General features: G+C 33.6%; 1 protein-coding gene across 1 annotated transcript in view; it reads right to left on the bottom strand.

Moving 5' to 3' along the window:
• VPS50 (VPS50 subunit of EARP/GARPII complex) overlaps positions 1–14857 on the bottom strand; it is a 96406-nt gene that overhangs the window by 72415 nt on the left and 9134 nt on the right. The window contains exons 3-8 of the mRNA XM_080817965.1: positions 5543–5665; positions 4426–4497; positions 2357–2410; positions 1458–1528; positions 660–777; positions 540–575 (exon numbers count right to left, since the gene is read on the bottom strand). Of these exons, the coding sequence (XP_080674091.1) occupies positions 540–575; positions 660–777; positions 1458–1528; positions 2357–2410; positions 4426–4497; positions 5543–5665 (474 nt within the window). The remainder of the gene's footprint in view (positions 1–539; positions 576–659; positions 778–1457; positions 1529–2356; positions 2411–4425; positions 4498–5542; positions 5666–14857) is intronic.

The raw sequence follows: 14857 nt of genomic DNA, 5'->3' as shown, positions 1-14857 counted from the left end.
TTCCTGTGCTCCTCTCTGTAATTGGACAAATGTATTCAAACCAGTGGGGATGCTAAGATGATGACAAAGTACCTACTTGAAAGACCTCAAGTATGGGAAACACACACATTACATTACGCTTTATAAAACAAGCAGATAGAAAATGCTAAAAAAGCATCAAAGAGAAAATAAATGGCTCACTCAGAAAACCAGTTAATGTATGAGATACCAAACAGAACTCAAATATGACATATTCCTTAAATTATTCCTATTTGTTTGATACAAAAGATAATTTTATTGCTATCTGGGTGCAAATACAATCAACATACTGAAAACATTCCCACATTGCTACAAAGTAAACATTTCCCCAAATAAATTTTTCTAAATGAAATATGTCAATAGAAAAATGCTCTACAGCAAGTACCTTTACATAATGTCTAAAAATGTTCTTTATACCATGTAGCAATTTGAAAAAAAAATGCACATCTGAATATCTTCCACCATAATTTTTCCATTTAATAGTATCAGGATCACCAAATTTCCAAACTTTGTTTACTTACCTCTAGCATTTCACTTAAGCGCACATCTGTTCTTTGCTGGAAAAAAAAAAAACCACAAAGGTAAAATCTGTTTCAACCATAAAAGTAAGTTTTAATTTTTAAATAGTAACCAGTATATACCAATGTTTTTATAGTTCTCAGAGATTTCAGAAGTCCAATCAGTAACTGACGTTTCCTTTGATTTGCAAGAAGACCTAAACTAGCTTGAGTAAAACCTTCCTTGGCAATATTCAAGTGTCTGCAAAAAAGAAGAATAAACAGTTAAATTTTTCTATTATATTAAGAACACTGTTCGCACAGATCAATTAGGCAACTGACGAGGTGGTATCCTCAATTACTCTTGAAATCAGGGATTGTGACTACTATTTGACAAATTTATTCAATGGCTCAATTTCAATCAGCATTATTCAGAGCATAGTGGGTGGACTGGTGCCAATCCTCAAACTGTTACTGATCCATCACAAGAAAAGTACAGAAATGGAGAATGAATAGTAAAAAACCACTTAGAGAAAAATTGACATAATAATTTTAAGTTTGATGAATTAATAATAAAATTGAGACTATATTCTCGATGTCCTTGGTTATTTTCTTAGTATTTTGATTTTATTGCATTTTACAATAATAGTCTGTAGTAAGTTGGAAATTAAAAAAGAAAAAAATCGTATCCTTATGTTTGAGAAGCACTAATCAAAACAATATAAAAACAGTAATATGTTAAAATCATAATCAGATTTACAGATATTTCATTTCACACATACTTTCTTAGTGCAGTTTTAGATCATAATACATATTCAGTTAATGAACAGTATTCTAGAAACCACAGTCATAATAAAAAAATCAATTATCAATGACAGTTTCACAATTTTTCTTGAAATGTTTTCTGGCTTAAAAAAACAAAATATTCATCAAATGCAATACCTCCTTCCATTTGTGCAGATAACAGCAGCTAACTGAAGACCCGTCTGTAATGAGGTAACTCTTTCAAGTTCCTATGGAAAAATTAGGTATAGGTTATTGTGGAGGCATTTTATTATTCTTTTTTATTCATATGATACTCTAACAAAAACGTTAGCGGGTTTCAAAGGAAAGCCTGCTTGGAAAACAAAGTAGCAACAAAGATAGCTAAAATTGAAAACTGTTGGTATATCCTTCATAAAATAATTTAAAATGACTACTTTCAAATGATTTTCACAATGACATATGATAAAATATTTAGTCAGTATTGCTTATAAGGAAATCTAGATCCAACCTGCTTTATACAGGCATAAACAAATACTAATAATACATCCATTGAAATGTTTCTACCCAACAGAACTTCAGAAGATAAGGATATGACAAGTATGATTTCTGTTTGCTAAGAAGCTTTGACAACAAATGTCTTCATTTGAACACTGGTAGGTATTTCAATGGATTTTGGAGTCTCTGATTTTCTGATTCAAAGATTCAGTTATAAGATTCCAATTTTATTATATTTTAAAGACAGATTGTTACACTGCTTTTGAGCAGTCATTATTAACCATCTACATGTTACGAAGTAAACAGAAGGAATTTTCACTGGGCCTTCTAAAGTTTGGAAAATCCAATGAGATTACTTTAAAATCAGTTATAAAAACTCACTTCTTCAGTTTGGTAAACTCTCTCAAATGAGAGAAAAAAAACATACATATATAACCCCCCCACACACATACACCCCAAATCGAGTCAATATGTTGCTACAGAACTAGAGACAAGAGGATAAATTACTTCAACAGTTTCAAGTATAAGTCACTTAGGCATTTTTTAAATTTTACTATTAAAAATAACAAATATCACCCTACCTTTACATAAGCAGGCTGTTTTTCAAGAATTAAATCAGCTACTTTTTTAGAGACCTATAAAAACATGCAATCAAACAAACCAAGTAAAAGAAAAAGCCACATACTTCCTTTTTCATTTTACATTTTACATTTTTTTAAGAATATTCCATTGGTCTTCCCAATAACTTCTACAGCAGGTATTGGCATGCTCTGGACTATGAAATTAGTAAAAGAGATATAACAAAGAGCATAGTACTTGGTCCTTAATAAAAACTCAGTAAATGGCCATTATGACTGTTAGTAATATGAGAATAATCTAATTTACTACCATGCACAAGGATGTAAGATCTTTAAGGGCACAAGATTTGCTTTTTAAAAGATGAACTCGTAGGATAAATAATCAGTTGAATTTATGGACGTAGTATGTGGGAAACAGAGAACATCCTGTACTCAGCTGCTGAGATTCTTTGTAACACATAAAAAGACAAACAGTAATTTGGTCCTCTACTTCTGAAAACTTGAAAACGTGTTTTTTGGGGAGGCTTTTTTTGGAATGCTATGAACATACCTAAGGTTTCCTTGGTCAATTCCATGACAAATGTTAGTGTATGTAAGTAAGAATTATAATGATTTTGACTATGAGGCTCTTATTTCAGTTTCAGGGGCACCTGCTAGACTACACTACAGATACCCCAGAGCATGGCACAGCCAAAGCATTTAGTGAATTTTTTACTCAAAAAACTCAATTAGCGGAGTTTCCCTTCCCCTTCCCCAAGCAACTGAGAACAAAGCATTACACACATATTCAACTATTGCATTAACCCTTCTATATTTTCTCAACTGCTCTGAATTTCTATAGATATGAATTTGTATAGATGTATAGACAGAAACTGACCTAATTTTTATCAAACTGGGTTTTTTTTTCAACAGTTTAAAACAGATAATATAGTTGTTAGTCTGCACTGTGTCAGTCAGTGTACTAAGTGCTTTCCCTGTATTATCTCAGTTAGTACTCATAACAATCGATTAAAATCAGTTCTCATTTTCCAGATGAACGATCTTAAATATAGTAGTAATGGACCCACATCCCCCACAGTAAGGCTGGGATTCAAGCCCACGTGTACCAAATCCCAAAGGTCACTGTGCTATCTGGCCCCTGTAATGAGGCTCATTCCCTAAAGAATACTATCACATCAAGTACAGAGACAGATGAGCATATAAACCTGCTGAAATCAACAGAAGGCAAAAAATGCCACCATCCACTGGAATCTAGTTCTCCAAAAGCACAATATGCTTTTACCACACAACCCTCTACTGGTCAAGTCCCTTCCCCATACCACTGCTGCTACCCTCAAGGAGATCCCAGCACCCACTGAGACCTTGGAGTGTAGTACAAAAGGAGAAGTAGATCTTCCTTTATTTGTCAGATGTATTATTAAAAATCACATCTTAAATTCAAACAGATAAATAACTACTGCTCCTTTAGTATTAAAAAATTAACAAGATTCCACACTAACATGATTTAATATTCTACAGCACAGTCTGAGTTTTATTAAAGGAGATCAGCCTAATGCTAGGAAAATCACAGAATCACAGAATTTTACAGCACCCGAGAAAATGCAGACCTAACCCATCACTTCACAGATTTAGCAAGGCTAAGTGACTTGCCCAATGCCAGACAACTAATCAGTGACTACAACTGTAACATTCTGAATCTTAGCTCTCTTGTCTTTGGGCCTATTTCAACTAGAAGTCGGGACCTTTATTCTGAGATAAGAAACTGTAGTAGGGAAGTCATGCATGTGTGACAAGGAGCCTAAAGGTACTTAACAATCTAAAAAAAGTTCAAAAGTCTTTGATCACATTTGGGATTCTGAAGGAAAAACCCCTCAGTTCTAAAAGCAAATCTATATCAAGGTAATGTGAGGGAAACTGAATAGGCATTATATTTTTAAATAAATATATCACTGAGTGTGAGTCATGTTCAATAATATTTGTTTAACATGTTAAGTTAAACCTAAAATCTGCACACATTACACCTCCCTGAGGTTCCATTTGGTTATGTCAGAAAGCAAGGTGATTTTACTTACTGCAGCTTGCTGTTGTTTCAATTTGTCTCTGTATTCCTCTAATTCTTGCAAATTGAGAACAGGAGGGAGTTTCTAAAAAATACCCATAAGTGAAGAGTAAAAAATAGTTTAACTTGGTTTCATTTACCTGCATATCTCTGACTTACAAACTATAATCTGTGCATGTAAAACAATGTCTCATCCCATTCCCATACACTCCTCTTGGCCTCCCCACTTTCCCCTCCAGACTTCAGACACAAAAGCTTCTACATGTTTGTTGCCCAACCCTCTGGGGCTCAAGTTCCATCCTTCACTCAGCCCGATAGGACAGGAGAATGGGAGAAGAAAGTCCCACATCCTAACCTCCTCCTCTACCAACCACAGGTATAACCCTACTTGTCTATGACTGAATTCAAAACATACTTCCCCTCTGAAGTACTAGGAACTAAGCACTACAGTGTGACAGTGACAGTTGCAGGGGTACATTCTAGATTCCACATCAGCTTTCAGAAGACAGGATGGGAAACTAACAAAAGTGCATACCAATCTGTATATGAGAAACTCCAAGTTTCAGTCAATGGGTTGATAAAACTTCAGAATGAGAGCGGGCTGACCATGTACACAGTATATATAAAGCACATATGCATACTGCATTTGGTTGAATCTAAAACAAGATTTTACTGTTCTTTTTTGAATTTCCTATAAATTTAAAATGCCAATATTATAAACATTATGGCACAGGGGTCTTTATCATGGCATCATGGCTATATATAAAGATACACTCATGGTTAAAAGTCTCAAAGTTTCTCTAAACATATTTTGACGATATAAAGTAAGATAGAGGCAGCATACCAACATATTGTATGCTAACAGTTAAAAACCAATAATATAGAAATGTTTCCTAGACCAATATTCTACAGCTGCACTTAATTTTACACTTTCTAAAATTCCATCATTAAACAATGTGGACAGTTCAATAAATCACTATATGGTCATCATAAACCAGTCCTGGTATTAAGCAAGGAAAGGAAGGAAGAAAGGAGGGACCAATACCCCTAAAAAGCATTCAAATCTCATCCACAAATTCAGTCACTGAACAAGATTGGGTTTAAATAGGTTTTAATGAATTTTGTTTTACCTCCAGCTCATACTTAACAATATCAAATGAGTCCGTAGAAAAATATACTTGTTCAATACTATTAATTAATTCTTGTTCAGCTTGAGGGTCACTAGGCTGTTCTCGAAGTTCTCTAAACTCCTCCTTTAAGAAAAAAAAATCACAATTAGAGTACTTGTACCTGTTAAAATTCTACCTGCATGGAGAAAAATAATCATTTTTCTTAATAGTCACAAATCTCCTGGGAACCATTCCAAGCAAGGAGATAAACTGACAGAAAACAGGAAAGTTCATGGAAAATTAGGACTACACTAAAACACTAAAATGCTAAAAACTACTCATCTATTGGAGAAAAAAAGAAAACTAGCCAGTTTGAAGAGTCAGATTTTATTTTCAATTCTGCGTGTGCCAACTGGTAGGTGAAAGAAGTTTAACAAAAGGAAAAACCAAAGTGACTATGTAGTATCATCATACATACACACCACATATATACATATTTTCATCATTTAACTTTCTAAAGTCTGTCCCAGCACAGATAACCAGGGACTATCTCAATGACTTGCAGGTCACAGTCAGCATTAAAACCCTGAGCAGAGCAGACATCCATGCTGGAAATCTCACTGCTCGGCTAAGAAACACCAGCTCCAGAAAAGATTCCCAAGTTTAGCTCTGTAATCCTATGAGGCTTCCTTCAAAGTGTGCTGATAATACAACTAATGATCTGATTATGAATCTAAAGCTCTGTATTTGATAAAACGCTTTCTTTCTAATGATACAGAATGGAGCTTCTATGGATTTACACAACTAAAAAGAGCTTGACAGACAAATCCCTACCCCTAATATCCACATCCGCATCCTACGCAATTTCACTGCATAATTGAATAAACCTTCAGTTAACTGAGAAATTTCATTAATTCAGACATTCACTCTCTGCCATACTAATTAATCAACACATTATTATAGACATATAACAATTTAGTCCTTTGATTTCTGTATTCATATTAATCTTAAATACATTTCAGAACACAAAAGAAACTCATATTTAAAATAATTTTATAGTCATTAAAATACTTAACAAAAATCCTTAATAAAATCATTAATTAAATACACAGAAGTTATCGTGTCAATTAGAGAACATTGTTTTCCAAACAGAAATATTGTAGATTATTTTATTGCAGGGCATAGTTTTCATTTATAAAAAAGAACCCAGCTTATATATGTTTTAGACTTTAATTTATAATTTAAATATGTAAAATTATTAATTATAAAATTATCTCCTCTTAGATTCAAGCTAAAAGAAAATACAAGAGCAAAAAATCTGAAATTCAAGAGAATAGTTAACTGTTTATATTCAAAATTCTAATAAATTTAAAAGAGAAGGCAAAGTCATACAAAAATCAAATCTACATAATTAAAAGTGCATGGGAAAGAAAATGTCTCTTCTATACCAAAACTCAACTTATAAAATTAAAAGGTCAAACACACAGTCATCAGTGATTTAGCATGCAACCAAATACTATGAGTAAAGTAGGAAATACAGCGTTCTAACTGTGGGAGCTGCATTCCTGTGTGGGGGGGGGCGGGACTTGGGGGAGAAGGGGGTTATCTCGACAACAAACACACTAATCTGCATTGCATTGCACCCTGGACAATGACACTGAGGAACAGACTTGGGTTAAAACCACACCACTTACAGAAAGGTTTCCGAGTAGGCTACTCATGGGCAACCTCCAAGCATTTAATAAAAGTTTGAAATGAGTGAGACATGAAATGGAAAATGAGATCAGAAATTCCTGGCAATCTCCCTCCCTAAGAGTCCACAGGCATTTAGAATACTTGCTTCAGATGCTGCAAGCTGAGGCAGGGAAAAAGACCCAGGTGAGGACATGGCAATGCTGCCTTCTTAGGAATTTCACAGCACCACTAACAAACAAATGTAGTTGGTACCATTCCAAAAACAAAACAAAACAAAAAAAGATTATAAAAATTGCTAAGATTGAAAGTATCAAGTACAAAGTCAAGCAAAAAATTCAAATAGACTGCAATGAATGAACTCTTTCATCTTAAATATAGAAATGCCAATGACATATAACTCCATGCTGAGGTTCTCCATACACTACCTAACTAAATGATCTAAAGATAAAGACCCTTAGGTTTTAGTTGTGACTCTGGTATTAACTTGGGCAACTTAGTCTCTCTGTGCCTCATTTTTTTTCACCTGTAAAGGACATATACACAAATACACACACACAGCGACAGTGAAACAAATATCCAGTTACTAAGAATGTCAAAGGGAAAACATGATTGCATTTATAAATATCTCACAAGTGTACATTTCACAAATGTAATGAATCTGTAAAAAGAGTACAATCTGTATATGTATAGAAAAGGTCAAGTGCCATTCCTTCTTGAAGAACAAAGCAATTATATCACAGCGAGCAGACAAACCTGTATAATTTCAAAGAACAGATACATAACACTTGACACTCTAAGTAACCTAGACTATAGAGAGGGATAACACCAAGACAGGCAGAGAAAGAAACATAGCACACAAAGCAGAATTCAATCCAAAACAAATGCCCAAACTATATCCCCATAAAATATCCTCTCCTTTCGGACAACTTAGTGGCTCCTGTGTGAAAATACATACCTGAACTCATTTAGACAAACTCCATTCTAACTAGATGCTAATCACCTTATTCCTTTTAATCCCACGGCACCTGAAGGCTGCAAAACTCTCTACCTGATCATTCTCCACGTGTTTCGCTATTAGTGCTCCCTGCTCAATCCAGTAACACTTTTTGAGAACTGAGATTTCTCCTTACTCTCCATCATTATGCTCTCTACTACCAAGGCACACTGTAGATAACAATCACTGATCTAACTAAAAAAAATTAATTTACACAGTGAGCTATATTAAAAAAAAGAAGAAAAAGAAAAGACATTTGTGCTGTTTTGATAGTCAAAACTTTCCACAAACTCTTAATAAAAGATCTTTCTTCCAACTAGAAATAACAAAAAAATGTTAAGTGGTTTTAGGGATACCTTAAGCATGTAAATTAGAAAAATAAACAGAAACAACAAGATTGTATATTCTTACCATAATTACCCCATAATTTTGGCATTAACAAACTGGTTTCCTTGAATTGGAGATGTAGAAAAATACATAATTCTTCACCTAAAACCAATTTTGCAAGCCAATATATGAGGCAAAATTCTACATAAAATCAACAAAAGATTTCCTATAAAAAACTTCTAAAGGCAAAATCAAGGGACCAGGGACGCCTGGGTGGCTCAGTTGGTTAAGCGGCTGCCTTCGGCTCAGGTCATGATCCCAGCGTCCTGGGATTGAGTCCCACATCGGGCTCCTTGCTCCGCAGGGAGCCTGCTTCTCCCTCTGCCACTCTGTCTGCCTGTGCTCGCTCGCTCTCTCTCTCTCTCTCTCTCTCTGACAAATAAATAAATAAAATCTTTAAAAAAAAAAAAAATCAAGGGACCAAGATAACAAATGAAATTACTTATACTGTATTAAAATATGTGATTTCTTTTAAAATTACAAAATATTCAATAAGCCAAGTTTGAGAATCAAATATTTCAGTCTTACAGACTGCTACTATAAAAAGCCTTTAAAGAATTTTATTTTATAATAAATTTTAAGTCACATAGTAACTAATAAATATGTTATCATTAATGTGGTATTAATGCTCTATAAAACTTGAAAATCCAAAAAAAATATCAACTATAGATCATCAAAATTTGCCACAATTTTCTCATTAATGGTAATCAACTATACTTAAAATAAAGAAAATGTACATTGCTTACTCCAAAATTAAAACTGAAGAAAAACTACAATTACGGTAATGAATTTAAATGTAAAGGGGATAAAAATAAAAATACAATGGCAAAAAAGAACAAATCAAGTCTCTCTTCCATACTATCATTAGGAAATAACTTGCCTACTTTCAAGGCTCCCTTATCATACCTTTCTCAAATGAATCAAATATTTCAATTTAACATTTTTTTAAAAATTCCCACTATGTAAGAATTCCCATACTAGTTCATACAGAAACAAAGTTGAGTAAAAAAAATAGCTGAAGTAATAAGAGAGTTCAAATGAATAAGCAATGCCCCTGCAAGGCAGAACACAGGGAGAACAAACAAAACCCACGATGGCATCAAAGGGCAGTGAGTTCACATTAGATGGAAGAGGTGCCATTTAGAGAACAGGTGAAATTTCAAATTTGAGAAATCTGGGGAAATAAGGTAACAAATACAAAGCAAAACACAAGTAAGGACTGTAACGGGAAAGCATACAACAGGTTAAATGACAGAAGGTGGCTTCACAGGGTAGCAAAATGTCAGGAGGAGCATCTACATGTACACCAAGAGGCAACAAAATCCAACAAAAGAGATTTTTTTTAATCCAATGTTTTTATATATCCTAGAACCATATTTTTCCTTTACTAAAAATGAAATATCTTAACACATATCACCGTGCCAGATGCTATATGAAAAAAGTAAGCATAAATATGCAATATTTTCTTAACATAATAAACCAAGCAGGATTACTTTAGGCAAGTGGTAGAAAACAAAGAAGTTAGTCAATATTTTAGAGGCTGTCTTTTCAGCAGTCACAATACACTGTAGGATTGCATCTAATTCTACCTATCCTATTTTTTTCCACTCTGATCAGCTCTCAGATAAAGCTGTATGAACATACATACTAAATGCACATCCTAAAGGTAATTTTATGAAAAATGAAGAAAAACAATCATAACAGAAATTTAAGTGAACATCTTTGTTTTAGCCAAGTCATTTTTCCTCTCAACATAACAACAAAAGGTTTTATGAGAACTGGGGATTCAAGTCTATGAAACAATCGGAGCCCTCAGCTGTAAGGTGTTATAAAACATTTCCAGTGTATTTATGGTTTCTAAGGAACTAAGCTATAACTTTGCAAAGCAACTTCCCACTTAAGAGTTCAGCTCTTAAGGGAATGTATTCAAATTCAGGACAAAAAAAAAGAAGAAAAAAGACTACAAATTTTGCACTTAACCACTACTTTTAAATTATACAAAATACCACACAAATTTAAAATGGCATTTTAATTCGAGTTCAAATCTTTAAATTCTATTCACTTTCATAAGTGTAAAAAGTGAGTTATGACGTCACAGTTCTTACCATTTCTAAACTCAATTTTCTCTTTAATTTTCAAAAGCAATTTAACCTAATTTTTAAAATCACAGAACAGCTTGGAAACTTATCTACAATAGGTTTTTTATTCAAACAAAAAAGACAAATGCAAAAATCTTCATTTCATAGGTCCAGTTTTAAAACCCCCAAAAATGTATAGAATAAAAAAAAAGAAATGCAAAACAATTTCCATTTCTGTACGTAGTTTATCAGACTACAGTTCACATTACAGTCCTGAATGGCAGAACGCATTGTGCTGAGAGGGAGTGAGGAAGGAAAAAAAAAGAAATTTTATTCTTATAAAGCATGAATTGGGGTTTGCCAAGACAAATCTTATCAAAGGTATTTTTTCTTACTGTTTGCATTTCTTTGTCAATCAACATAAAAAAGCTATTCTGCTATAATAAATGCGAAAAATAATTACAGTCTTATCAAAGTTACTATCACATTAGAGATTTAAATGAGAGCAAAAAATGTTTAACTACCAAAATCTATACAGAGCTAGAAGAACAAAAACATGAAGTTTTCAATATTCAATCAGTATTATAAAAATCATAAATCACTGCACAAAAATAGGTTTTGTTTCCAAATGGAATAGGATTCTAGATCAGATTCCCTAAAACCATACATACACCATATAAATTTGTAATGAATTGCCAGATGTCAGATTACATGGGGAAATGGTACATTTTCTTAAAATTCCACTAGAACCACAATAATGATCCATCAAAGCACCCGGCTCATCATCCATTTGTTTGTGTGTTTTAAATAAAACATAGCTTTTAAAGCCAACCAGTTTTGTTGGGTTTTTTTTTAGGCTCTCAGTGCCATCTAGTGGAATATTGCGAGGTTACAATTTGAGGTTTCCATAAAAAGATTTACAGATTTTTCTAGAAGGTTATTAAAGTGGAATTCTCTTAATCCAGCTTTATAGCATATTTAAGTGATTGAAATAATGTACTTTAATCACTTTTTATGCAAAAAAGCATCTAAATAAACACATTTGTTTTTAAAGAAGATCGTGAATAAGAACTGATTTTATAAATAGAAATATGCCTATTAACAGATACTAAAAACACAAAATTAGAAAGCAAATCTTTCATATGTGATACTCTGCCAAATATTTTTATTTACTTCTCTTACTCAACAGTTATATTTTTTAACAGGTATTTTTCTAAATTTATTTCTATGAAAAGGAAAACATTAAAAATAATAGCTTAAGAGACATCAAATTTTTTTTTTCTAAATCTGTCTTTAAAAGATTTCTTAACTTCAGTGAGAAACATTAAGCTGTCTGCCACATGCCTGTCCATTTGGACGTTAATACTAAAGAAAGGCTCGTCACAAACTGAAGTAAAGAGGGAGAAGTCCAGTGAATAGTCTAGATTCTGTTTTCCTGTTTTTATTTTAGTTTTAAAAATACCTCATCAGACCCACTCTCCAAAAGAAGAAATATTATCTATTCTGAGAAAAGATATCACAACACCTTCAACTCAGCGTCTAGAAACCACAGTCTTTCCAATACCTTCACCCTCCATGTCCAGTAAAATCCTCAGTCCTAAATTCTGCTTTTAAATCCTCTCTCAAATTTAACCCTTCTTCATTTCCTAAACTTCATGTTCCCATCTTCTTTTCAATCACACAGTTAAGACAATTTCCCTTTCATAAGCTGAATGTTTACCTCAACACCTGAACCTAGCTCTCCAGACTCTGACTCCAGCGCACTTTCCTCATATCTTGGTAAAGTTCTGAAAACCAAGCTCTGTAGTTAGAGTGTGGTTTTCGGATTCTTTCCATGGATGCTAAGACGTCAAGTCAAATCCATTTATCTTACTTCACAGAAGCATTTTATAAGCAAGAAAACATTCTGCACAAACTCCCAGAATGCTATATAAGAGAAGGTACTCGATAATATTTGCGGAATGCATTAAGTATGCAAACAAAAATACTTCCTTATATTTAGACAAATATGACTGCAACAGAGATTCCTTTTGTTCCCTTGGCCTATATTTTTCTTTAATGAAAAAAAATCAAAGGCATAGCTAAGCCAATCACGTAATACCAAACCTAGCTGAATCCTATTTGTATTTATGAGTTAGTAAAATTAGGGTCTTAAAAAGAAACAAACAAAAAAACTTTATCTTTAAAGAATAATATGAGAAGGCAGGGGCTCAGAAAAAATAAAATATTATTAGTATTCTTTTTATCAGTACTCTTTCTATGATATATAACCATTATGAGAGAACTATGGAAAGTGTTTAAAGTCAACATACAAACATAAGGTTCTGAATACTGATTTTTTTTTTAAAGATTTTATTTATTTATTTGACAGACAGAGATCACAAATAGGCAGAGAGGCAGGCAGGAAGAGAGAAGGGGAAGCAGGCTCCCTGCTGAGCAGAGAGCCCAATGCGGGGCTTGATTCCAGGACCCCGAGATCATGACACGAGCCGAAGGCAGAGGCTTAAACCATTGAGCCACCAAGGCGCCCCTGAATACTTATATTTTTAATCAGGATTCAACATACACTCTCTAATACAATCCTAATAAGTTCTGTAACTTAAACCCTGTGGCTATTATGATTACTATATATAATAATAATAAATTTTGGTCTCAAGTCTTAAGTCTTATAACCAATTAAGTAAAAACCTTTCACATCATTCAAAAAGTACAAATCTCTTTAAATGGGTAACATATTTAGTCAGTAAATACTATGTAGATTAATTTCTTATATCCTTACCTCAGCATGGAAATCCCATTAATCTGAAATACAAAATAATCCATTTCCCAGGAATGAAATTTTAGGTCATCACTAACTCTTCACTATTTCCCACAAAAACTGTCCAAAAAACTTCAAAAATTTTTGTCTACAACAGTTCCTGTGGTTCCCCTCTGTTCTTGTCATCATGTCCTCCACTTGGCAAAAGGTTCCCAAACACTGCTCACACTGGGATCACCTGGGGATCACTAAACTTTACTGCTGACACCTGGCTCCACCCCACACACTCTGACTTAATTAGAATTGGATAGGGCCTGGTTAATAGTGATTCTAATATGCAGCAAAGCTTCTAAACCACTGACATTGGCTCTGAACAATTTAAGCTAAGATTTTGGAACTCTCTCTCAAAGTTTCCTTTTCTACAGAAAGTTCTGAAAAGACTCCTGATTTTTTTTTTCTATTTTCTCCGCCAAAATTCCAAATTTCCAGTATATGGATCATTATTTGACTCACGTCTTAAAATAGGAGAGAGTGTCATCCTGTCCATAAAATGCAGAAATTGTACCAGATGATTTATAAGGTTTCTTCCCACTCAATTTATATAGTTCTCAAAAAAAAAAACCCCAAAAAACAAAAAAAAACAAAAAACAATCAATAGTCCTTTCTGGATTCTCAATCACACCTAATGCCCTTCAGTTTTCCTCCACCATCCTCCTCTTTCTAGTGAGTTGTACCCATATGAAATTTGCCAATATTAGATTATTTTTAACCTAAAGAAACAGCCATTTTCCATCATCCATCCTAATATTTCCCTTCTATTTATTCTTTATACCAGAACTTTTAAAAAAGATTTATTTATTTGAGAGCAAAAGAGATTTAAGAGACAGAGAGAGCACACAAGCGGGGGTAGGAGCAGAGGGGGAGATAGGGGGAGAGAGTGGGAGAGAGGGAGAGAGAATATCTCTGGCCAACTTTCCGCTGAGTATGAGCCAGACTTGGGACTTGATCCCATAACCCTGAGATCATGATCTGAGCTGAAATATAGAGTCAGACGCTTAACCAACTGAACCATCCAGGTGTCCCATACCAGAACCTTTAACATAACACAATCCAAGCTAAACTATTTCTTTCTTGATAATCCCACTGAAATCTCAATTCCTTAGTACAACTTAGACATTATAACAAGAAAGGGAAGAAATGGGTCCATACCTAAAGACCAAGGATGCCTTTTTTTTTTAATGTTCTATATACATATACTTGAGTGAGTTAGAGCTATAAGATGAAGTTAATGTTTAAAAGTTTTGCTATACAAGTATTTACCCTGACTAGTTAAATAGCATAAGTTGGGTTTATTTTTTACTTCCTGCATTAGAATATCAGGGGAGCCCAAACTAACACAGTGAGGCTTTTATTATTATTATTAT

The sequence above is a fragment of the Martes martes genome (assembly GCF_963455335.1).
Source record: "Martes martes genome assembly, chromosome: 11".
Lineage (NCBI taxonomy): Eukaryota > Metazoa > Chordata > Mammalia > Carnivora > Mustelidae > Martes > Martes martes.
Note: the sequence above shows the minus strand (reverse complement) of the source record. Positions and strands in the feature narration are given on the sequence as shown.